This window comes from Phascolarctos cinereus, unplaced genomic scaffold (genome assembly GCF_003287225.1).
Source record: "Phascolarctos cinereus isolate Bilbo 61053 unplaced genomic scaffold, phaCin_HiC Scaffold_5;HRSCAF=322, whole genome shotgun sequence".
Lineage (NCBI taxonomy): Eukaryota > Metazoa > Chordata > Mammalia > Diprotodontia > Phascolarctidae > Phascolarctos > Phascolarctos cinereus.
Window position 1 is genome coordinate 156,901,678 of NW_027555958.1, and position 26,109 is coordinate 156,927,786.

The window sequence follows — 26,109 nt, forward strand, 5'->3', positions numbered from 1 at the left end:
TGAAAAGTTATATTGGCTTCTAAGTCTCACCATTTCAGCAGTGTTAACTATTAAAACGGAAAAGTTCCCAAGCTTAGGGAAAATTGTTTAATATAATTCAAGCCAGACTTTACATTTAATCAATGACCCTCTTAAATTGTGAGACACCTTTGTTATAGGGTAAATGAAACATCTCCTTTACTATGCAGTGTCACACAAAACACAACATCAAGGATAAGGGCAAGGAGTTTAAAAAAGGAAAATGTTAGATCAAAGAATGAGAAGACTACAAGCACTTTAAAACAGAATATTGATAATCAGTAGTGGCCTAGAGGATTGTAGAAGTCAATGGTCAGGAAAGAACATTGGACAACATAAAATCAATTTGAAAACTTGTAATAACTTTACACCATGAGAAAAAGTAAAATTATACTATATCTTTGATTGCAGAACTAAGTTAAGGAGATTTTTTAAAATTACCTAAAGATAAATTACATGTAAAATAACAAACTAATGAATTTTAAGTATTTTTCAGACTAAATAACAGATCTGTTGTAATTTTTACAAATCTCTAAAGCACCTATCAAAAAAATACTCTATTTAAACACTGTAAAACGTTAAATGATAGGATTTTAGATAAATCTATTAAGGAAAAACCTCAACAAAAAGCTTTCAAACTAAATACTCTCTTTCTTTAAGGTATCCACATGTATACTTCAATAATCCTACACAATTATTTCAAAATTCAATGCAAACATCAACTATCTACATGTAGCATGCATATGAGTAATCACATACTTTACTAGAAATCCAAATATTTTAATAGTTGGTCTTTTTCTTCAACAATAGAAGTCCTCATTCATTTAACTCCTCCAAAAATTTAATGTAAACAACCTGTTAAAACTGAAAACCAATAGGGAAATTCCTGACACCATTATTGAATATTAACAAGTCAATTTATACCAGTTACAAAATTTAAATTGTTCGAAAATAAAGTAAAAGTGAACTAATATTTAAATGAGTAAAATACATGTCAATTAATTTCTTATGCACTGAAAGAATTTGTACTCTGATTATTTCTAGATATGAATGCCCAGAAAAAATCTGGAAAGGTATACGTACATGACTTTCAGGTTATATACATGCTAAAACAAATTTAAGTCAAAACTAAGAAATACCTATTTGATTTGACCCAATGTCAAAGCAGACAATATGGCTTCACTTCTTCTTCCTCTCCCTATCCCCTCCCCCAACACCTACCAAATTATTACAAAGACAGCCTTCAAGTCCATACCTCAAGAAAGAAACTGTTTAGATTCTAAAAACTACAGAATAGTTGACATGTATTGATAATCTAGATATCTATATCTGAAGATAAAGTTGAATGCCTATTTTCATTGCCCTGAGTTAAAATGTTATATCTGGACAGTCAAGTAACACTATTTAAAGCAACACTGCTTTGCATTAACTCCTACTGATATAAATCCAGGCACTAAATAATCACCAACATAAGATCAAATAGCATTACAGCAACTATCATTAAAATAAAAATACCTGTGTAACAAAATTATTTCCATTGATTTTAGATAATATTCAACAAACAAAGTTAAAACACACAAAAGGATCTGGGCAGCTCCTTGCTTGTTCAAATTAAAAGCATCACATGAAAGAGTCTAATTCTCAAACATAAGCATATAGCAAAAACACTGAGCTATGGTTTTCCTAAAGAAAAGACTTTTTAAATTTTTACTCATTCATTCAATAGATATTTATTGAAACTGTACTATGTGCTAACCATTAGGTTAGGAACTATTTAAATACACAAAACCAACCCTTCCTTCAATTAAAAACATACAACATATAGCAATCATTTATAAATTTCAATTTACTTAATGGAAATACTTTACAAATAGTCAAATACTTTTACATTAAAATGAAACAATGACAAGAATATGTTCATACCTTGTTGCTATTCTTTCTGAAATATTTATCTTACTGCACTTAAAGCGCAATTTAAAAGCTGTGCTCCTCCTTCAATGTATTATATATATATATTATATATATATAATGTTTTTTATTGATGTAATGTAAGCATTTCTTAAAAATTTACAATTATCATGGATATATCTTCTTAATTTACTGATAGCCATTAATCTTGCTATTTGGACATTTTAAACCAAATTATTTTTTGGAGAAATGTAAACCATTTCAGTATCTCTTATTAGCTTGTCATCTTTTAAAATACTCAACAAATTGCACTGCTGAACTTCCAGTTAAAATTCATGCATGCCCTACAGGCACAAAGATGTGAATACACAACAATGCATTTAAACAAACTACTTGATGAAATTAATTTCTGGCTAAATAAAAAAAATACTTCAATAGCACAGCAAATTCTAAAGCATTTTATTTTAGTTTAGTCACCAAATATAAGTTCCATTGAAGTCGATCTTTCAAATATACATCTTCACTTCCAGTGTGTTTGGGTGTTGTGATATATAAAATGAAACTTCAGAATTGTAGCTAACCCTACCACTAAAACAATTACTCAGCCCCAAATTACAAGTCTTTGATAAACTCCTTACAAACACTTCAATCACTTCATCACAGGAAGAAGTGAAGTTCTAATAATAAAGAAGAATTTGGTTGCCCACAAAAGCAGCAACCTTCACAAGGAAGTTAAGATTAAGTTCACTCACACTGTTAAATACAAGTATCAGAGATGTTTCTAACCAACTAGAGTTGACCAAATGTAACCAGAGCTCCAAGATGATTTGGTCAAAAGATGAACTAAAAAAGTTAAACTCTTAAATGTCTGTAAGAAGTTTGAGAAACCTTTTACATTTGTTTAACAAACAATTACATACTTTATTGTCCTTTTTTTTTTACTACAGCGTAGAAAACTAAACACAAGCAAGAAAAAAGGAAAATGTTAAAAGGAGACACAATAAAGTTTCTTCAGAGAATCTCAACAAGAAGTCTCAACACTGTAAATACTCTGTTGTAAACCTAATTCAAAATCAAGGTGTAGATTGAACAAGACTAATTCTTTTTAGTTAGATGCACAAAAGATGATGGAAAATACACCAATTGGAAAATACAATCTTTATCCCTACCATTAAGTGTTGTGTTATTTTATCATTAGAGCTACTCCCAATATCGTGTTTTAAACATAAGTAAAAGTGAATTTGCCAGTAAAACACATGCAATATATTTTGTTTATAATTCTTTGGAAGACTTGATTAAGCCAATAATCTTTAAGGCTTAGTAAATTAGGTGCTGTTTTTAAAGTACCAAAATGACTTGTAATAAAGTTTAATTTTAAAAATAAAAAAACATTCATAAGGCTTCATTTAACGGGACAATTGCTTTAGAGCACTCGGAGCCTATCTACCACTAACTATGACAAACTTTTACATGGGAATACAATATATTTAAATGCTGTTACATCAATAGCAGAAAATTCTAGAAATTGGTAATGAACATACTGTATTAAGAAGATTATCACAATAAAAAACTCTTGAAATAAAGATGTCTTCAAAAATATTTTAACTACTCTAGAGATTATCAAAGCATAAATCTGCTACATTCAAATGATTGATGCCCCACCTCTGAGTGAAACAATTATTAAAAGGGTATACATATTTATAATTTACAATAATGTCAATATGAATCCCATACTCTTAACAATAAGAAATATTCTGAAGATTTTTTCAGAAATAATTATACACTTAAATAATTTTGTAATTTCTTTTTTGTCTACATATCCTCATATTTCTAAGCAAAATAATGCAACATAAAATGCTTAAATTTTTCAGAAAACAATCACTGTTTATAATGAGCAATATGTCATCATTTAGAAATCAAAGTCTTAAAATGGAAACTGGATCTACTGAAGATAAAATTCCAATAAGATGATCTTACTTATCTTTGTATAATTTAGCACTGTGACTTGCACCTACTAGGTACTAAATAAATGACTGTCAAAATGAATGTTAAGTCTAAGGGAAGAGAGCAAAGCTCATATCTTGGCAAATACTTGAGGTTACTCTAATACAATAACTGAGCTAAATGGTTTTCAAAACATTTGCCAACAGAAAAAAGTCAAAACCCTTGCATAATTTATCCTATAATCCATAATACTTTGTTCTTTAAGAAATTTAGAAATATAAGTCTCAAATAAAAATTTGACAACCAAGAAAACCCTCTCCCTCTCCTTTTCTCTGTTCCTATCTCTGTCTTATGTCTCTATGTTTGTCCCTATCTCCACTCTCTTCTCATTTATGTGACAGTATGTGAGTGTGCTTGTATGCTGTCTTTAATGTGGTATGCTTAAGAAAGGAAAGAATTATTCTGCAAACAGTTAAGATGCAAGAGACCCTATGTTCCACTGTTTAAAAAACAACTAATCCCTACCCCTCCTTCTTATACTAATAAAACATAGTTCAAAATGTGCATTTTAGCTTACAAGTTGAAGTAATGGCACTTTGAAAATAAACATGTTAAAACTGAAGCACTAGACAGTCTACCAGAAAACAGTATCAACTGGTAGGTTACATTAGATTATAATGTCCTTTTCTGAATCACTTCTAAAATTTAATCACTATAGAAATTCCCTAAAGTAGCATAATTCAAAGGAATGACATGATTTTTTCAAACTCATTCCATGTACAATAGTGGATAATAAATCATTAGAATGCATTTCAGATATCAGTTGGAAACAATTTTATTTTTAAATCTTTTAGTTATGAACACTGACAACCATCAATCATTATGGAGTCCAGATATCTTTTCTGTATAATGTTATGTACAGCACCTTGTCATTTAAATATATGATAGTTCTGGTGTTTATGTTTATTATTGTTGATACATATTAAGACAAGAAATAAGGTAGTATTGACTTAAGCAAACTGGACAAATATTTATTAAGTTCCTACTATGTGCAAGGCACTGTGCTAGGTATACAAAGGTAAAATTATCATAATTTGCATAATAACTTTATTCTTTAGAATCCATGAAATTACCTTGATAAGGATCTGTGGTCATAAATATGCCTAAGATTCTTACACTGCTATTTCAATAGAACCACAACTGATACATACCCACTTACAGAGGTTTCAGAATTTTATTTTGGCTTACTACATAAAAAACTCTTCTAAACTGCATTTCTCTACAATGAAAATTCAACATCATTAGGCATTTTTCTTTCAACTAACATTATCAATTTATATAACAAAATGATGTGGAGGTTTATGGCTTGAATATGCCCCTTTAAAAACTTAAATTAAAATACTGATTAAGTATGTTGTTAATTAGACCACTGTTAATATGCACTTGTTCACTCTCAAACATTATACAGTACCCAATTAAATATCAAGATAACAAGAAGATATTGTCTTTTTTTTAAAACCAGAAATATTTAAACAGTTCCCTTATGTTATTTTCGCATAATAATCTCAATAGACACAGCAACAGTTCTAAAGACATGCATAGTGCAGCACCTAGGCATGAGATTCTTCCATGTGTATTGTTTACATCACACCCTCCTGGGGCAAGTTGTATTGTAACTGTGCTATCAATTTTTGCATCCAAATTATCATTTTAAGAGCAAATGAACACCTTCTCCATTATTTTAGACAAATCATATTACAATAGGCTTAGGGTTATTTATGTTCATATTTTAAACAACAGAAATGTGCTTTGGGAGGCATTTTTGTGTATTATTTTCATTAAGGACCCAATCCCATTAATGATTCAGAAAACCCTCAAATCCAAGCTTTTCAAGAAACATGGTCAGACAACCTTCAAAAATCAACAAACCCCATATCATAGGCATTTCTGAACATCTAACAAAATATCAGTGATAGCTCTTAATTGATTTGGGTGGATACCAGTTAAGTTAACTGTTCTTAATTTTCCACATCATAAAAGAGGGGAAAAAAGCTCAAACTATAAAAACTTTGTTATAACTTCCATATTATAAAATTGTGATGTTTTTAAAAAACTATACCTTCAAGAAGAATGGCAGTTCTTAGAAATGGCATACTATGTAGAAAATATATTTTAAATTTTTAAATGAAAATTTTCCAAAAAGAATCATAAATTATATCAGCGCATTCTAACATTACAGAATACCTTTATATAAATATTCAAGTAGTTATTGTACACTATCACATTTAAAGACTTACTGTTCTTCATAGTGGCCCTGTCAAAGTCAGGAGAGCTTTTGGTTCTTTCAAAACCGTCAGTCATATGATTTACACACTACCTATATAAATAGAATACTCTTTCTCAACACAGGCCAGGAAATGTTTTAAACAGAGTAGTGAATCCAAGAAGAGTAGGTAAGGCCATGATAAGTACCAGTCAAATTGAGATAGAGAAAATCTTCCAAAAATTGAACTGGTAAGATTATTAGAAAAATCTTAAAATATTAACCAGATTAAATTTTTAAAATAAGAGTGCATTATGTTCTCATCAACTTCATACTAGCTATGAAATTGCTAAGGTCTATATAGTTATAACAGGCCTGTGTAAAAGGACTTGAAATTATATATTCATATAATTGCAAGAATTACACATACAACAATATTTTAAAAGTTCACTTATGTATACATATTTTTGAAAGCAAATTTATTGCTAAAAGAATATTAAAATACAGAGGCTATTGAGGTATATATCATAAGCCTTTTCAGAAGCTTTAAAATTCTAAATATGACATATTTATCAATTATTTCAAATTGTAACCATTAGGTAATCTAAATTTGGATGCTGTATGATTTAAGAATTCTGACATTTAAATATAAGTATGAAATGTCATAACATATATGTGTATATTTTAAAGGGGGAAACAGAAAATTACACAAAGGTATGATTAGCAAAAGAGATTTTTTCATTTATCTATAAAGCAAATTTATGAGATCGTAAAGAACAATTTAACAACCTAAATAAGGTTAAAAGGGAGTGGGAGTAGAAAAAGACTGATGTCAATGATTTTAGTAACTCATTCTTGGATTAAAAAAAAAAACAACAAACCAAAAAGGATGGCTTCATTTCCACATATTGGACAGGAAGCATAAAATCAAGTAGCTTGCATATGAACTCATAATATATTTATGTATATAAATCCTGCTTCCCTTCATGGTTTATGCTTATCCTTCCACATGTAAACAGACAATAATGATGCCCAGACGTTTTGAATAGGAAAAATGCTACAGAGTGAAATCAAGAAGCTGCAGGAACCATAAGACTGAAGACCAAAAGGAAATATTTTCTTATGGTTTCCATTGCTTATCTGCTTAATTTCAACTGTGTACATTTTTTTTTGAAAAAAGAATAGACTGCTACTACAAATGTGTATATATGTATAATGTATATGTGTGTAAATACACACAAACATATATATGTATATATAAATACATTTTATACACAAAAAGAAACTAAGCATTTTGGGGATATACTCTCTAAAAGATCTGAAAGTTTGAGTCAGAAGACCAACATATTATTAATAAAAATGTTTTCAATTATTTTTACTTACAAAGCAAAACAGAAAAGATTCAAGTTCCGGTCCCCTCCCCCCCTTTTCTATAAGTGCTACTTTCTATACCATTTCAAGGAAATCTGCTCTTTTAATGGAATTTGGTAAAGCTTGTAATTTTGTGAATGTTATTGTTGCAACATTGTAATTACACTATTATGGTAGAATGAATGGTAGAATAAATTTTTATTTCTGAGACAAAATATTGACTTTCTGGTTCTGATTTGAGATTTTTTATAAAGGCAGAAGAATTTATATGTACAGATAGACATTTACTTTAAGGCATAGCCTGGTCCATTTTAAAAGTACAAGCTAGAACCGCCTCTGGCCACATGCTTTTTTGAGTTTCCTCCCTTAAAGGGACAGTATCCTTGGATCTATTATTTCCTACACCCTGCAGATAACCAAAATACTGGATTAGCAAACTACTTTCCCTACATGAACTTTCTCAGAATTACTGCTTAGTATGGAGCGCACTTTCAGATCTTATTATAAAAATCAAATAATTATGTAAGATATATTGGCTGATTTAGACCCAACATATGCCTAACTTTTGGGAGAGGAGGTGGCTAAATAAGAACCTGTAGAAACAAACGCTATTTCCTTATATAACCTCAGAAGTGAATTGGCATTTTATTTGTTCATCTGTTGTTTCACCATTCACCCTTTAAGGGAAGCCATTATTAATCTTGCTATGGGCTAAAAATGTTAAATAAGCTAGAGACAAGAAATTTCAAAGATTCCGTATCTCTTTGGAAGAGACGACTCTCATGTAGCTGACCCAAAGACCATAAAATCTACACTATTTTATCGGCGAATATACAGTTCACTAAATTTAAAATAATGTAACTGCACTTCTGTTTCTGTACACATAACAATTACGCGATTAATCCAAAGACAGAAAACGGAAAGAAAAAAAAAGTTTATCTTACTTGGTGTACAAACACATCGACCGGAACATCCAAGGGGCTTCCCTCTCGGTTTATCATGGAGATGAATCCAAATCCCATTCGCACGTTGAACCATTTGCAGTGGCCTGTTCCGTGCAAAACCTGGGATTCCTCTTCTTCCTGCTCCTGCAGCTTCCCGGGTTCGTCTCCACCACCTTTACTTGCCCCCCCTTTGATGGAAGACGACAAAACACATGGAATTACTACAGTGATACCACATGTCCACACGTTACAATATAAGGAGAGAGCTTCAGAGAGTGGGTAGGAGAAAAATTATAAAATCTTTTCAATCACATTTTCCAGAAGTAAGCAGTCATTAAAAAGGGGGACCTGTAATACTCTGTAGATCAGATCAGCGCCCACGTTTCTGTACATACGTGTATTTTTTCATTTAACTTCATCTTTCAGGCACATCATTACACTATAGCATACAAGAATATAGTTAGTTTAACAGTGATTCCATTTCCAAAGGGAAATGTTCTGGGAAACTATTCTTTTTGCAAGGCGAGGAGAGGAAGGAGAAATCGGGCAGATTGCATAACTACTTGTTATTGCACAAGCAATAGTACTGGAACGAGGATCATTTGTAACATGCATCTCCTATGAAATAACCTTCGATTAAAGTTAGGAAGGAGTGGGGGAAAGAGAGCAGGTGTATAAATGTTTTCTCGGGTGCACCAACTGAAACTGTGCTTAATCACACCCGAACAATTCAAACAATAGCCCCCAGAAAGCTTTTCAAGTTGTGAATCAGTGTGGGCGGTACAAAACATTTTTGGAGATCTATAACAATAGGTTTGCAGAAAGCCCCCCCCCTTGAGAGATCTGAAGGGGGGGCGAAGTAAACGCACAGTAGTGAGCAAAAGGGGAGGGGGGGCAGGCAGGCAAGAGTGGGAGTGGGGGAGGGGAAGAGAGAGGAAGAAGAAAAAAACATAGTAAAACAATAGAAAAGAAAATTAACCTTCGGCCATGTTGCCCCACGGGCCCTCTGCTCCAAACTCGTGAGATGAAAACTTTCCCTTTGGAACGAAGTGATCTTCTGCATCAGTCTAACATCTTGATTTTGAGCGATCACAAATTTAGCTCGCATGGTCTAATGTGCTTTCCCTCTTTTGATTTTTTTCCCCCTTCTCTCTCCCTCAGTTTCTGGCCCCCTGAGCACACGTGACTTTGTCAATTACATGCTTTCTTGCTACTAATTTCACATCGGATCCTTAAGGGGTTGGCAAGAGGAAGAGATAACCAATCGCCATTTCATCTATGCTGACATCAAAATAATTTATGAATGAACAAAAACTCAAGCATGTTATCTTACAGATTATTTGGAACATTTCTTTACGGTAAATCAGGGGGCTGATCCTGTGCATCTTATTCAAATACAATTCAGGCTCCTTGTGATTCATCTATTTAGGCAAATAGCATAGTCATACATTTGTACACGTGTGCCATAGACTGGGATTTCTAAACGTTTCTTTAAAAAAAGAAAGAAAAACCACCGCAACACGTATTTTGAATGCATGAAGTTACACAATGGAACTGATATTACATGTTTACTATCTACCAACCAGAACTGCTAGAAGCAAGAATGACTAGGATAAATTACTTCATGTTTTAAGACATTTCAGAGAGGAAAAATACAATTCTTCATATTCTAGCTAATTACGCCAAATTATGTTTCCACGAAAACTCGGAACATTGGATATACACCTCTAACAGCCCTGTCTTTGATTCCGTTGAATAATTTCAAATTCAAATTAAAAGTCTACCAGAAACTTGATATCATCTCAATACTGTCAAAATGTGTAAAGGTTTGGCATTTCATAACATTTTTGGAGGGGATGAGTGAGAAATTGTACTTCACAGGTTTCTCCGCCATCTCTTTTCCGGGGGAGGAGATGTGATTAATGACTTCCTAAATAAGAGCCTAGTTTTCTAGCCTAGAATAAGAGTGAACCTCAATCAGCGGCGATTGTTCCCCAGGAGCAGAGAGGAGGGAAGGGAGGAGGGGAAGAGGGGAGGAGAGAAGAAAGGGGGAGGGGAAAGGGAATGAAGGGGAGGAGTGGAAAAGGGGAAGGGAGGAGGAGGGGAAGACAGTATGAAAAAAGGAGAAGGGAGGTGGAATGGGCAGGAGAAAGAATAAAGTAGAGATAGGAGGAGCAAGAGAAAGGAGGTAATTAGGTATAATATTGACCAGGGCACTAACATTTTAAAGCTGCACCATTATTGGTGGAGTCAAATAGATGAACGATTTCTAACGGATCTGGTGGCCTCCCACTTAAAATGTAATTCCCTCTCAAAAACTGGACCTTTTATATTGCTTCAGCTATTGAAATGGTTTGATTACACGATTCCGGTGTCGATACTATTGCATTTATGAAATACTATGATACGGACTTTAGGCATAGTTTGCCTAATATTTGTTTCATTTAAAAAAGAAAATGTTTTCCTTTTGTGAATATAAAAAATATACAACAGCCAATTCTCCGCCTCTCCCATCCCCACCCCCATTTTCTTAGATAAGCAGTTTACACAAAAACTACAGATACTACTTCCCTTCAATAAGCTCTGGAGCCCTCCCCTCCCCCACTATACCCAGGCCTCTCCTCCACCCCTAAACCCACCCTTCTCAGCCTTACACACACTCTCAACTGTTATTGAAAGCTTAGTTTAGTTTAAAATTTAGATATAGCCAATATGAGAGACACTGGAAAACATATATTGGATTCCCACTACACCCCCTCTGTCCTATTTAGAAGACAAAAACGTGTGGTAATCCATCCAGATCTGAAATAAAGATTTTTTTTAACTAAACTGTAAGTATTTTCAGTTGTTGTTGTTTTTCTTGGGGGGTGGGGGAGTGGGGTGAATCTGTCTGACCAGTTTAGGAAGCTTCATTTGTTTGGTATACTTTTTTTGTTGTTTCTTTAGGATAGAGTACAAACCTTTATCAATTTTCTTTTTTAATTTTGGGAGGATAACAATGAGTCAGCTGGTGTAGAGCTGAAAAGGAACTAACAAAAATACAAGCAATCTGGCAAGGGAAACAGAGTTTATATATTTTGAATTTTCTTTGCATTCTCAAATATACACTGTTTAAACAATGAAAGCCCAAATATTAAGTTAAGTGGTGTGACTTGGCTTATACATCACCTGGTCTATACATCACAAATGCTATTTGACATGAAAATATTTTGTATACTAGAAAATTAAAAATTCGATTTTTAATAAAAACTACCAGGATGTAAAATACTTAAGAAATAACTTTCTTTGAAAAAAAATCAGCTGGAAAATGCACAAAATATTTCTGACAAAGAATTTAGATTGTTAAAAATGACATAAATATAATCTTTTTTTAAAAAAAAGACTATCCTAAAATACGTGTTTTGTTAAACATATATTTAGCTTAAATCCCTCGTTTTGTTGGTAAATATTTAAAAAACCTAATGTAAAAAGAATATTTCTAGGCAGAACCCAAATTATTTCCATAGTACTCTAATGTCTAATTCCTTTGTTTTTAGTTTGGTTGATGAAACTCAATTTGCTAGTGAAAAAAAAATAAAGACAAGACTAAAATTAGCTAAGAAAAGACTACAATCACCAAAGACAGCTGAAGCACGTTTAATGCTATAGTTACAAGATACACGAACTTGCCCCGATTTGGGGGCCTCCAGTATTAGTGGAATTAAGGTAAGGTTCACTGGACTGGTCACTGGTGTCAGATGTTATCGACTCATTCATTTCCTGAGAGGGACATCGGCCTTTCAAGTTGTGTAGAACGTAGAGCTCTTTCCAACTGGGAACTCTCAGAAACCCTCTAAAATTCATTCACAAAGAATTGAAGGCAAATACACATACATACCTTTTAAAACACCCACACACAAAAGAAACAGGGCTGGGAAATAAAGTATCACTGTCCCATTTCATGTTGCCGGGCAAAGTCACTGTCACTGAAATCGATTTATTCTCTTGCCCCACCCCCAAAGAAATCTTCTGAGAAAGAAATTATTTTATAAACTGAACACAATCTCTTGACGCTCATAGGGGGCTTCTTTGACATGAGAACGCCCTACAGCTCGACTTGAATGCTTTCCAATTTGTCACCTTCCTGCAGTCTTCTGGTTTTAATTTTTTTTTCATTTCCGACTGATTTTAATACCTGAAAGAACTCGAATTTGACTCAAAACGCATGTTTTATATCTAGGAGAGCCAAATACTTTGTTAGCTTGATTTATCGCAGTTCTTTCAAATTCCTTTGAAATAAGATCAAGTAGCTACCTAGGAATAGTCATTGTGCTTTTTAAAAATTACAGTGTAATAAACACAAAGTAGGCTATGAGTTTTGGTTATCCCGATTATTTGGTTTCTCCATTTAAAACAAGCGGCAATGTATTTTCTCAAAATAGTGCAGCTGTTTTTTTGTTTTGTTTTGTGTTTTGCAATAATACAATGCTGGGAGCCGAATGAGGTACCACCACTCAATCATTACTTTCAACTCTTACTCTGGTGCACTGTGACTTCTATTATAGACAGAAACAATGCTCCGGTTCTTCTTAAAACTAGGGGGAGGGGCTACAGCACTCCTACTAATAACTCCACCGGTTTTATCCTCCCTCAAAATAAAACCCGGTGTTTGCAGCCAACACAGGTCCTAGCTCTGCCCGGTACTTTACCCTCCAATCTTTCCCATTCAGACCTACTGGGATGATCCCCTAGGCTCAAAGAAACCCACCGCCAAGCAGGTTGACTTGCACTCTTCCAGCACCTCTAGCCCCGGCTACTTCCTCTCCCCTTTCTCTCTTGCTTCACCTTTTCCTTTTTTCATCAGTTCAACATTGCCTCTCTTAATATTGAGCTGTTCCCAACAATCCTGCAAAGCTTCCTAGTCAAGAATTGCTAGTGATCATTTCTCACTAATTAAACGACTTTCACATTTGGCCTCTTGCCCCTGCCCAGATGTACTTCTAAAAAAACCAAGACCAAACAAAAGAGTCCTTCTCTCCCTCCTGCCCCGCCCCCACCCACAATCATTGAGCAGAATTTACTGCTTTTGCTGTATCTTGAGGTGTTCATCACCTAAAACCGGATTCCTTTATTCCTGAAATCCCGGGATGAACAGACACTTTAAGAAACCAACCCTAACTAAGGTAAGAAAGGCCAGGGAGAAGATTAGTTACATTAACAGAGAACGAATTCAACAGCAATGCCAAGAATGAGAATGTCGAAAACATGGATAAATGATACTGTATGAACCTCTACTACAATCATTTTGAAGTCAAAATGCCACTTTAAGTGTTTGATGGTTATAAAAAAGCGTCGGGAAGAAAGTAGGTGGAAGAGGGGAGAGGAAGCAGAGATGTTCTCGTTAGTGCACGTCTTCCTGCGGCGTGATCTTTTCCCGCCTAAATGACGCCACAGCCAAAGCGTCCCTCCTGTAGTTTCTTCCCTTCTCCCTCTCCCTTGTTTCAGTGAGCATTGTGCTTGATTTCTAAGCAATCATCTTTTCTAGAAAATCTTGTAATCATGAAACCACGTAAACAGAGTAACCAACATAAGGGAGTAATGTAAGGGCACATATATTCATCAGGTTATTTATTAAGGCAAAATTTCGTTGTATTGTCTCTTTAATTTCCTCTTCTGAAGGCAAAATGATTAAATTTACCTGTAACTATTTGCCTAAACTAAGAATTTTACGTACTTGAAAGAAAAACATTATCAAACAATTCTCTTCAAGCCTTTTCTACATATATAACTTGAATCTATAGGAAAATGTATTCCATTTGAACTGCTAAAGTCTAAATCTGTCTCTGTCTCTCTCTTATGTATTCAAAGAACAAGTAGAACTGAGATCCTTTTTATATGTAAACACAATGTATTTTGTTCCAATAAATTCTATTAAATAGGAAAAAAAATTAAGCAAAAAAGGATAACTGAATCCCTAAAAAATTAAAATGGCAAATGTGATTATTCTGTTGCTTTTTCTTTCAGAACCAAGTGGAGAAATAAATATCTTGTGGTTGCTTTCAGTCAAATTTTCTTGACTTTGGTCAATAAAAATAAATTCAAAAATATGTTTCAATATATAATTGAATATTTTAATTGAATGTAAAGCTCATTAATGGATTTAACTTCAAAGGGGGGAAAACCAGAAGAAAAAAGCTTTATATTATATTCCAGATTTCTTTACTTTCATACATCCTGAACAGACCAACATTATTTGGATGCCTTCAAAATAAGGGTATTTTTTTCATACTTGTGTTGGGAAACTGGAATGTTGTCAACATTTCTCACCTTAGATATTGATTTGAGACATTCTTCACAAGCTATGATTCACTAATTTCTTTTTTTTAAAATTAATTCTGTAGAAAATGTATAACTAAATATGAAATTAATGTACATTATCAATGAAAATTAAGTGAAATAAAATAAGGGAGAAATCAGCTTTCCCCCCTAAAGACAATGAGACTCATCTTTTAAACTAAAGTATCTCATATAAAACATAATTAGCTGAAAGTCTGACATAGTAATAACAACTTTTAGACTAATGGGTATACTATCTTATGGTAATTATTTTGAAATTTACAAATATTCAAAACAAATTGAAATGTTCTTTGAGGAGAAATATAAAATAAGAGAAAAACATGCCTCATACAATAAAGACCTTAAGAAACATGGAAGAAGCCTGATTCAGTTAAAAGAGACTGAAAAGTGAGTGACCTAAGTTCTAATCCTATTTACTGCATTACTTTGGTTAAATCAAAGAACTTTTATGGGCCTCAGCATCACCATCTGTAAAATGAAGGTGTTGAACTAAGTGATTTCTAAAGTTCCCTTTCAGCTCTAAAATTCTATTATCATTTTAATATTTCTGGAAATGCAGGATGTAGCCTTCTAACACATTAACAATTTGGGCTATAAATTTATTAGCAACAAGTTCTAAAATGATGGGTAATTTAAGGGATTGTCTAGAAGTCCCACTTAGAATACTTAAGTGCTTTCTTCATCATGTCACATGACATCTTATTAAATTCACTAAATATATCAGTGTTAAACATTTTACAATAGAAAATAAGTCTATGACTTTTCCCTCTCATATTTTAAAGAGAGCAAACAATAAAGCAAAAGCATCCTATGAATTAAAACCTTATAGCTGTTCTTTAGAATCTTCTTTTTCCATGATAATTTATCATGCTAGCACCATTATCAGAAGACATAAACCAAAAGGTTTAAACACTCTCCACAAACTTTTCAAGTAGGAAAAGACACATTTCTATCAAATACTCAATTCTAAAACACTATCAACACCTAGAATCATTATTAAATCTCTGGGTACTTATTTATTCATCTTTGCTAATTAATTTGATAAGTCAGTCAAGGCAACTATCACAAGAGATAACCTCCCTTTAACTGCACTTGTGTTTGCTGCTTTCACACCCTGCTGGCCTACAGCATTACTATTTATGGATGACAGAAATGGATCTGAGTTAATCTGGACAAAAGTCAGACAAATTCATCAAGCTATATCATCATAAACTGAAATTTCTTATAATTGAATAAACATTCTTTTTTCTTATGATTTCTGAAACAAAATAATAATTACCATTTATGTGGCACTTGAAAGTTTGTAAAGTACATTCCTCATAGTAATCCTATAAGGTAGAATCATTATCCCCACTTTATAGATGAGGCAACTGAGGTTTTAAAAGGTTCAAGTGATTTGCTCATTATCACATAGACAGATAGTAATAAGAACTCAAGCAAACATTTAAACCTAGCCTCCTGACTTCAGTCAAGTGCTTTCTGCACTACCATATGCCACATCTCAAAATGAGAAAAATCTATCAAAAAAATCAAGCTTTATAATTATTTGCCTCAGTCTAATCATAATGAAAAGCATGTATTCTTTTTTAATCTATGTTCTACTGCATTTTTGTTTATTTTGCTAAAAACTTCCCAATTAAAAAAATTTAAGAGCATAGACTCTTAAAAAGAAAATGTTTTCTTGCTTCAACTCTACCTTAGCATTCTAGCTCCCTTAAATGAAAAGTGTACCTATTACAGGAGGCCTTTCCCCTGTTATTAGCAATCTCCCTCCCTGCACAAAACAAAACAACAACAAAAAAACCCTTTGTATTTACTTTGCACCTATTTTGTGTTTGCTTGTTTGAATACATGTTGTCACACACCAAAATGTAAGCTCCTTAACAGTGAGGACTATTTCTCTTTGATCTTTGCATTCCCAGCCACTTGCACATAGCCTGGTATACACTAATTGCTTGACAAATTCTTGCAGAACTTTGCTGAATAATTCTGAGAACATTTACTTTAAAATACATATTAATTTTTTTTCTAAGTTGAGCCACATTACTTGCTAATTCACAATTCTAGTTTAATTACACAGAGGGGTAGTCTGGTGTAATGGAAAGAGCACTGGTCTTGCAGTTAAAAGGCCTGTGTTCAAGATCTGACTCTGCCACTCAGTAGCTGAATTATATAGAGAAGTGATTTAATTCCTTTGAACTTCAATTTTCTCATCTATAGGACAAGACTGATAATAATACTGACACCATCTACCTTAAAGCATTGATGTAAGCAAAGTGCTTTTTATGCTTTAAAGTCCTACATAAATGTGAGCTATTATTGGATGCTTACTCTCTCAAGCAAAAAGCTTTCTTAGATCTACCAACATTGTGAGTATCTATCTTGAATTCTATTTAGGCACAATGGTTGGCAATAGGAATACCCATTTTCAAACATAGTTAGGTGTGCAGTAGCTGGCTCAGAGGCTGGGAGAGCCTAGTAGATTGTTCAATTTCATTGTGAGCAAATTGTGCAAATTTCATTTACACCTTGGAAATCTGCAAATGCTAGAAATCAGGGCTTGATTTATTGTTTTGTTGGTTTCTAGACTTGAGAAAGTTATGGAGAAAATGTTAATAATGCAGATTAAACTTAAAAGTATGCAATAAGTACATTCCCTCCCCACCTCCAAGAGCTGGTTGTTAAATATTGACCAGCATCCCCCTGGTTTTATCTATCTCTGAAGTTTTTTAGAAGGGAAGAGATGGTAATTCCTATGAATGTCAAGAAATCTGAGTACAAGTGGGTATCACAAACTTTAGAGCTGGTGGGGATCTCAGAGATTACTCTAATAAACCCTTCATTTTAATGGTGAGGAAACAGGTCCAGAAAAGTTAAGAACCTTGCTGAAGGTCACAGAAAGTAAAATTAGAAAAGACTATATTTAAACTAGGTACTGGGACTTCCAACCTAGTACTCTCTTCCCACTGCACAAACACTAGAAATAGTACCTGTCATATTATCCGAAATCCTTTAGGTAAGGAGAAATACTGAGAGCTGTTAAGATGTTCTGCTGTGCTTCCAGTTAATGGGGGGAAAAATCAGCTAAGTAAAACATTGAAAAACAAACAAAACTAACCTGGGCTTGAAGGAACCTTCTTAAATGACCTCATCATCTTCTGAGGAACCTGGAATTAGAGAGTTCAAGTCAGAACTTTGTTCATTCTACCAGAGCACCCTATTTAATTGCCTCTTCCCCAACTTAACGGCTCATTATAAGGCCATAAAATGGCAAGGCTTTGACTCTGTGAAGTGACCTGTAAACTTTTTAACTGTTTAAGACTTACCTAGCTCATCAAATTCACAATTAGATAACCAATTGGTATAACAGTCTAACTAGGAATGCAGCACCTTGCCTTGCCTTTTCCTGTTAAAGGGCATTGTGTAAACAAGGTCTTTTAATTTGCTTTTTATTTTATTAGCACTATACAATTAATGATATGGTCAAAAAACACAGATTTCCTGAAAAATCAAAATTGTTTTTCCCTTGTTTATTAATTAATAATGACCTAATTATAAACAATAATTCAGTAATTCACAAGTGTAACATGTACATAGCTCAACACAGAATAGCTAATATTTATTTAGTCCTTTAGGTTTTGCAAAAACTTTATGTAGATTTTCTATTTTAAACCTCACAACAATAAGGTGGGGTTGGTACTATAGCTTTTCTCTTTGTTTTTAACAGGTGAGGAACCTGAGCACAAAGAGTATAAGTGACTGGCTCCTAGTCACAATGCATCAGTAATAGCATCCATATTTGACTTTTGTTTCTTTTCAAACATATTTTAAAAGAAATCTCTCAAAAATCGAAGTTTTTGTAACATCCAAATTAGATCTCATAATTCCTTTCAGATATCCTAACAGAAAATCCTCCGCTTTAAAAGTAACAGATTCATCCAAAGCTATTAAACTGTGCACTAAACTAAATTTGAAAAGGCAAAATTATTTTTCCAAAGAACTTCTGTAACTTATAGTATTATTTCCATTGAGTAGATTGTAGAAGATGTGACAGACCAATAAAATGTGCTCCCTTCTTTCATCCCCACTTCCCTAAAGCCATTCAGCAACAAGGAACAGTAAGTGGCAAAAAAGCCCTCAGGGTGGTCATTGCACGACCATTTCTACTCAGGTTGTATAGTCATTTAAGGCACACAAAACGAATTTGTTTGAACATGCACAAGCTCACCTTCTTCAGCCATGTTTTTTCTCCCTTTGCTTGATTTTTAAATACTGTATCTACTATTTCAACCCCTCAAAGAAATCATTTTTGTAGCATCTTTTGGATGTCTATTTAATTCTTTTATTAAAAGAAAATGGAGGCTTTTCCAAGTGTAGAAGTCTACTAAATGCTGATCCAGGACTCTTTCAATAAAGGGTGACAATTCCTCTCCATAAGGGTTGGAAGCAAAAATGTAAGCAAAAGGTTTGTGAAGCTCAAACCACTACCCATTAAACCCTTCTCAGTTATCCTTGGTCTTTTAACAGCAAAAGATAGGCTAATGTACAGTAAACTGTACCTTTCTTCTTTTTAAAATGTAGTATTGTATTCTATTATAATGTAGCATTTTTTCCATGCTGAAATTAACAACACTGGAATTATTAACAAAAGCATCTCACTATAATTTCTGTGTCATGCTTATAATTTGGAGCACTTTTTAATGTGACATTTAAAGACATAAATGGATTAGGCTAATTCATTGATTTTAAACAATTTTTGTTGGTTCCAAAAGGAAACCAAAGGGATATGATGGAGAAAACAGACCCATTTCTAAACATGGGTATGATTAAAATATTATTGAACTTCAGTGTTATTTCAACAAGACTATTAAGAACAAAACTACCATTCAGTTTTTGGGGATTAAGACTCACCACAAAATTAAAAATCTAAAGTTTCTGAAATCCAAGAATGCACTGAATACATTTAATAATAATTTATTCACTATTATTTTTACCTTATTACTTAAAATAGTTTACAGTTTAAATATTTGCACATAGATTATTTGTCTTTATTTGAAAGTAAATATCTGACTAGAGCAAGTTTACATAAAAAAATGTAACAAGTTATTTGAGACCTTAACCAAAATAATAAAATATGCAAATAACCAATAACTTTACCAGTTGTTTATACAAATACTGGTATGGTTTACTACTACATGATGTATTCTACTTTTAAAATACACACAAGCACTACCTATGGTTTGTAGATTCCTATACTCTGTGATTTACATTTATCTTTTAAAATATATAATTTTTTTTCAAATATGTTGCATATTTTTAATTTGTCATGGGAAGTACACGTGTTGATTCATTACTTTAGCACTGAAGTATTAATATCAAAGTGATGGAAATATGCAATAAAATTGGCTAATATGTGATGTTTCACATGTACATGAGCATTATTTTATATGGTTAACAGTTTAGTGGCTTATTGACACCACCTAAGTTTGGCAATTGACAAGTTAAAAGAAAAACTGAGATGCATTAGTTCATATAAAACATACATTTTTAATATGCAAAATTGGATACACAATTTTAGTATAACTAAAATTTTAATGTCAAATGCTAATGTTTAATTCTAATTTTTGTTTCCAAGAACACCAGTCAAAAATACCAAATAAATACTAGCTTTGCAAACAGCAGAAAGCATTTAGCATCTAGAAGGAAAATGCTGAGTAATCAAGAAAATTATTTCATGACAGGTGGCAAAAATCAGAATTTCTAAAAACATTTTGCACAATTTTGGGGAGGGAAGGGATTTAACTAACAGCAGTATTTTCCCAAGTAATGTAAGTGCAATGTGCCAAAGAGTTTTATTATTAGCTGCCACCACATCAAACAATATAATTAAAAATAAAACAAAGTAATTTTTCAATAACATTATTTTCACTGGTCAAATTTTTTAAAAAAACACAACCTTCTATATATAAGATGGCATACCAAAAGTATTCAAAAAGAAAAATCCTGAACACAACTCTCATTAAAATGTTCATTTAAATTTTAAAATAATTGAACATTGTCTATAAACACACTTTGAGGAACACTAGAATTAGCAGTTAATGGGAACTGTTGCTCTTCCTACAAAAAAAAAGTTCATACATTTACTAGATTTGAAAAGGTGTTTTAAAAATATTCAAAGCAGATGCATGTACATGTTAACAAGCTTCTACTATCATCATGCAAATTACTCATATGTAGCCATCGTTTTCAAGTCTTCCATTAAAGAAAATGTATGCTATAAAATTACAATCCATGAATTCAATGTTCTTTGGCTGAAGGGTGAAAACTGAACTGCATTTTAGATACAACTAGAAATATCATTTGATAGCAGTCATAGGCACAGAATGGTGACTTAAACAAAAGGTTGACCTTGTTTGTTGTCAGGAATGTTATGTGTGAAAGAAATATGGAGCAACATAAATGTTAAAATAGCAGACTGTCTTGATTACTCTTTCTTTTTGTTTAACATATTTTCCATATGAATTTAATGAAGTATTTAACTTTGAAAAAAGGTATGAGATAGATGTAAGAACTGTTAGTATTCTGAAATGCTGAAAATTACTGAAAACTCATTCCAACAATGTATTCATTTTTATCTTTCAGGAGAATTTGCTTTTATCTGTATCATGTGAAGCATTTAATTGTAAATAATAGTGATATTTGTAGCACTGCTAAATTACCACACAGAATTTAATTTTCTGGACAGCTTTACAAATTTGATTTCAGTTAATCTGACATAAGATATGAATACCTCTGAAAACAAGTCTTGCTTTTAAAATGAGGTTATGAATAAAGAGTTTACTAGAAAATAAGAACACTCAATCTCCTGGAAACTGAATATAAGTTAACAGTCATATTGTAAAAACAATTTAAAGATATTGCCTATGGCACAAATGTTAATTTGGTAGTCACAATTTTCTTTAACTTAACTGTGTATATTGAGATACAAATGGGCTACAACACAGTTGGTTTTGCTCATGCAAATGTTTTGCATTTTTCACCACAAGAAACAATAGTTTTATATGATAAAGCTTCCAACTGAGCAATTGTTCAGATCACTGGGAGAAGTGAAATGACACAAAGCAAGAACAGTTTTAGATTTCTAAGATAAAAGGCAAGATGGATGCAAAAATTCTCTTTTAAAAGAGGTAGTACATTTGAAGACCAACCATCATTTCAAAGTTAATGGAATTACATTTTAAGTTAAATTGCCTGTTTGTAAAATGATAACAAAAAGTTTCCAAGTGAAGTTAGAAACACTTTCATTTAATTCCAGTGTTAACAAAAAGTATTTTGTTTTACACATAATTTTGCTATTCAGCAATGCTAATAGGTGTGATACTCACATTAACTTGAGATGAACAAGTAAGCCGAACTATTTTTAATGTACTCAAGCATTTTCCATGGGCATCTCAGATGTAAAAGAAGATGTTTTAGTTTTCTCATCTTGATATCATTGACAATGAATAGTGCAATAATTATTTATCAAATTAATAAATAACAGGGTTGTAACTGTTGACATGTGTTTTAAAATGGTCCTAGATACTTTCCTGTTTGTTTTTTAAACCTCTAAATCATACAAAATACTTTCTTTCAAATACTTTGGTAGGGCTTAAGTAAAACAATGTCAATCAGTTAAAACATAATTGTTGATTTAAAAGAGTGCATAAAAGCTATGCTATCCTATCCCATGAATTGTCATACACACATCCAAATAATTATATATAATATACATGAAGGTCTAAATAATGATTCCTCAATTTCACATTATCCTTCTTGGAAATAAGAAATAATTTAGACCTATCTACTTAGAAACAGGACTTGGAAACTTTAAGACCCACTGTTAGAATATAAATATTCTCTAATATTATAAAATATTTCCCCAATTATAATTGATCATTTAACACTACAGACCTCTTTTCTGTATAATTAAGCTTTTGTTCAGCTAAGCAAAAAAACAACTAGAAACTGATTGCTTGAAAATGAGCTGCATGACCTTTGTCCTGGTTTATCACCTTTGACCTTTAATTTGATGATCCTGCATATCAACTCCTTCTATTTTTAGAAGTAGAATGTCAATAAAATTGTGTTTAAAAATTTACTACCTTTGTATTGAAAGATTAAATTCATTATAATTTGTTTTTCAAATAATCTTTCTATGTTAGCATGAGTGCAAAAAAAAAAAACCCCAAAATCTCCACAATGGTAAACTGCATTTCTAGCTAAATAAACTCAAGCATCTCCTGTCTCATAAATGTTAGGGCAGAGAAAAACTTATTAAAAATTATATTTACATTCTTTTTTCTTTAACAATTTCAATTATTGTTATGAACCTAGTTGAATGTGTTGCTTATATGATTTCCTCATTTAAATAATTTTGGAGATAATGTTTTGATGTAGCTTTGATATTTTTTCAAAATTTGATCCAGCAAGAAAAAAATGGCAACCACAAATCTCATCCTCAACCTTATAGTCTCATAACTAAGAAAGGAAAATTTTTATACATGGTCACTGTTTAAATTGGCTTCAAAATCATCTTCATCTGCAAGTGGCAGGTCTTAAAACAAGAGAAAACCCCAATATTGATCCCATCAATTTTAGTGACACCTCCTCAATATAAAAGTGATATAGTAAATTGACATACTTTCCCTGTGATCAACTTTGCTCATCATCGTTATTAAAATGATGCATTCAACAGAGATAAAAGAAATGCATACACACACACATCTACGAATCTTACTACAGTTATTGTCATATCTGAACCTCCACAGAACTTCAGACCGTTTTCAGTTGGATACAGTAGTGATCAACATGGCTGTCTTGATTCAGCACTCCGGTCAGCGACATCATATAGTGTCATTATGTCATAGGAGGAGCTCCTCCACAATACCACTATACATGTATGTAATGAATAAATTGTCTAAATGATGGTAATTATATACAGCTATCTGGATGTGCATATCAATTTAAAAACACTTAAATGCAAATAATCACCATTGTTTTGCTTGGTGAGCCAGTGGCTTATTTTATAATCTTTAAATTAAAAAAATATATATATAATCCTTACTACTAAAGAAAATTACATTTAATCCTTACTACTAAAGAAAGTATCTTCTCTATAAAAAGTAACAATCAGTTTTAACATACATACTTAGCCTTTGAACACTGAACTTTTCTGTTTTCTTCTCCATCCAACCTCTCCCTCCTCCCCTCTTCTCTCCCAAATAACAAATCATGCTTCTGGATCATAGGACTATAAAGGACAATTAAAGTCTACTCCAATAAATCTCCCAAAACAACAACAAAATCCTTTAACTATCCATACCTTACCATGTGCCTAAGTAGTTTAAAATCTGATTACAATGCATCATTTAATTCTAAATATTTTTATTCAATTAAAACATGGGCCTAGAAAAATCATTTCATGTTCTGTATTTTCTAACACATAATACAATTTGATACATGTGTATAACAATTTAATCATTTTAGGGAGATATTTTCTCACATTTTAAGTATGTTTTATATGTATGTCCTAAAAATTTTTTTCCTTGATCATGAATTGCAAACTACCTTAGCAATATTTTACATACACTAGAAAACTTACATTATCAGTAGAATGAATTACCTTATTCCCAAACAGGTAACCACTGTTTAATGTCTTCTTTGTACACAGTATATGAGAAGAAAACATTTTACATTCAGTATATTTAACAGAGTTCTTTGTGGCATTCAAGCAATTTAAATTTATACTGTCACACAAATAAAAATCAACAATTTTAAGAAGAATGTTAGAATACTAGCATTTTAAAATTTACTACAAACACACTGCTTCACTTACAAAAGCATGATTAACTGTGTAAATGTTTATAGTCACACATATTTATATTGTCACACAAATGAAAATCAACAATTTTAAGAGAAATGTTACACTACTAGCATTTTAAAATTCACTACACACTGCTTCACTTGCAAAAGCATGGTTAACTGTGTAATTTTTCCACCAACTAGTACAAAATTTTCAATCTCAATCTTCAGCATGTTTTCATTGATTCCAAAATACCATTATCACAGAATGCAAGGCAAAATACAATTTCAATCCTACTATTATTAACAAAAAAATTAATTCTTTAAATATTTGACTAATTGAAATGGTCCCATACAATTATGACAATCTATATTGTAATGCAAAAGATTATCTACGACTGTCTTGTTTCCTTAAATTCTGATGACAACTATAAAACAATTATAATATTTCTGAAAGAAATGAAATTTCAAAGTAAAGCATTTTATTCATTTAAAATATTGTCCCATCCCCCAAGTGTCAGAAAGAGGCCATGTGCCAGTTTAATTCCTAAAGCCCTTTACATACAATGGATTACCTTATTTCACACATGCTGAGATAAAAGAATTAAGGGAGACAAGCTTTGCCCCAAAATATAACAAGTGTTTGTTAATTTGTTTCATTTTAAAGACTGATCATTTTCATTAAAAAAATTTACCTGATCTTCCTATAAAACAATTTGCCATCTAACTGGAGCTCGTAACTAAGGCAAGCATTTCACAGTATCTCAATCTTAGAAAAACCTTTGAAAGCTTTTAAAAATTAAATAAAATTCTGATGTCTTAAGGGTCTACCTTTGGACTTAGTAATTTTTTTCTAGTACTAATAGATGTCTAAATGGTTTGTTGGTATATTGTCTATCTAAACACACCAATTATCAGCACAAGGAATGAAATATGGAGCATTTTCACGACCATAATAAAAATCCATTTCAATTGTCACTTTCCTCTGGTAACATTATTCTTTAAAAATTACTCATAACACTAATTCACAAAATAAAATTGCCACTTTTTCTCTTACGGACACTTTCTACAATGTTCAAGAGTAGAAAACAAAAATTACATTGATTTTGAATGTAATTTATTTTCCCTTATATTGCATTCCATCAAGAGTAATACAATTGTTGATATAAACATCTTCACAGTACAATTTATGTCAACAAAGAAATGTAATAGTCTCCGGTATTCTTTCAGAACCTATATATATAAGGAAAAACCACAGAAAGAACTGAAGGGAAATTTAAGGAAACACAGGGAGTGACCTAAGATTTCATTCTGTGTTACATGAAACAATTCAAAATGGCGGACTTACTATTACTTACATTTAAGAAATCGGCTTATGAGAAAAGAAATTAAGCATAATACAAAATGCTTCCTAAAAATACTGAATAATTACCGACGTGCAATTAAAAAAAACCAGTTTGGGGAGCACAAATCTTCAGAAAG

General features: G+C 32.2%; 1 protein-coding gene across 1 annotated transcript in view; it reads right to left on the minus strand.

The window, feature by feature from the left end:
• The window catches only part of LIN28B (lin-28 RNA binding posttranscriptional regulator B), a 117,807-nt gene extending 99,871 nt beyond the window's left edge, over nucleotides 1–17,936 (minus strand). The window contains exons 1-2 of the mRNA XM_078156765.1: nucleotides 17,903–17,936; nucleotides 8,449–8,636 (exon numbers count right to left, since the gene is read on the minus strand). Coding sequence (XP_078012891.1) covers nucleotides 8,449–8,636; nucleotides 17,903–17,936 — 222 coding nt within the window. The remainder of the gene's footprint in view (nucleotides 1–8,448; nucleotides 8,637–17,902) is intronic.
• Nucleotides 17,937–26,109: the final 8,173 nt, after the last annotated feature.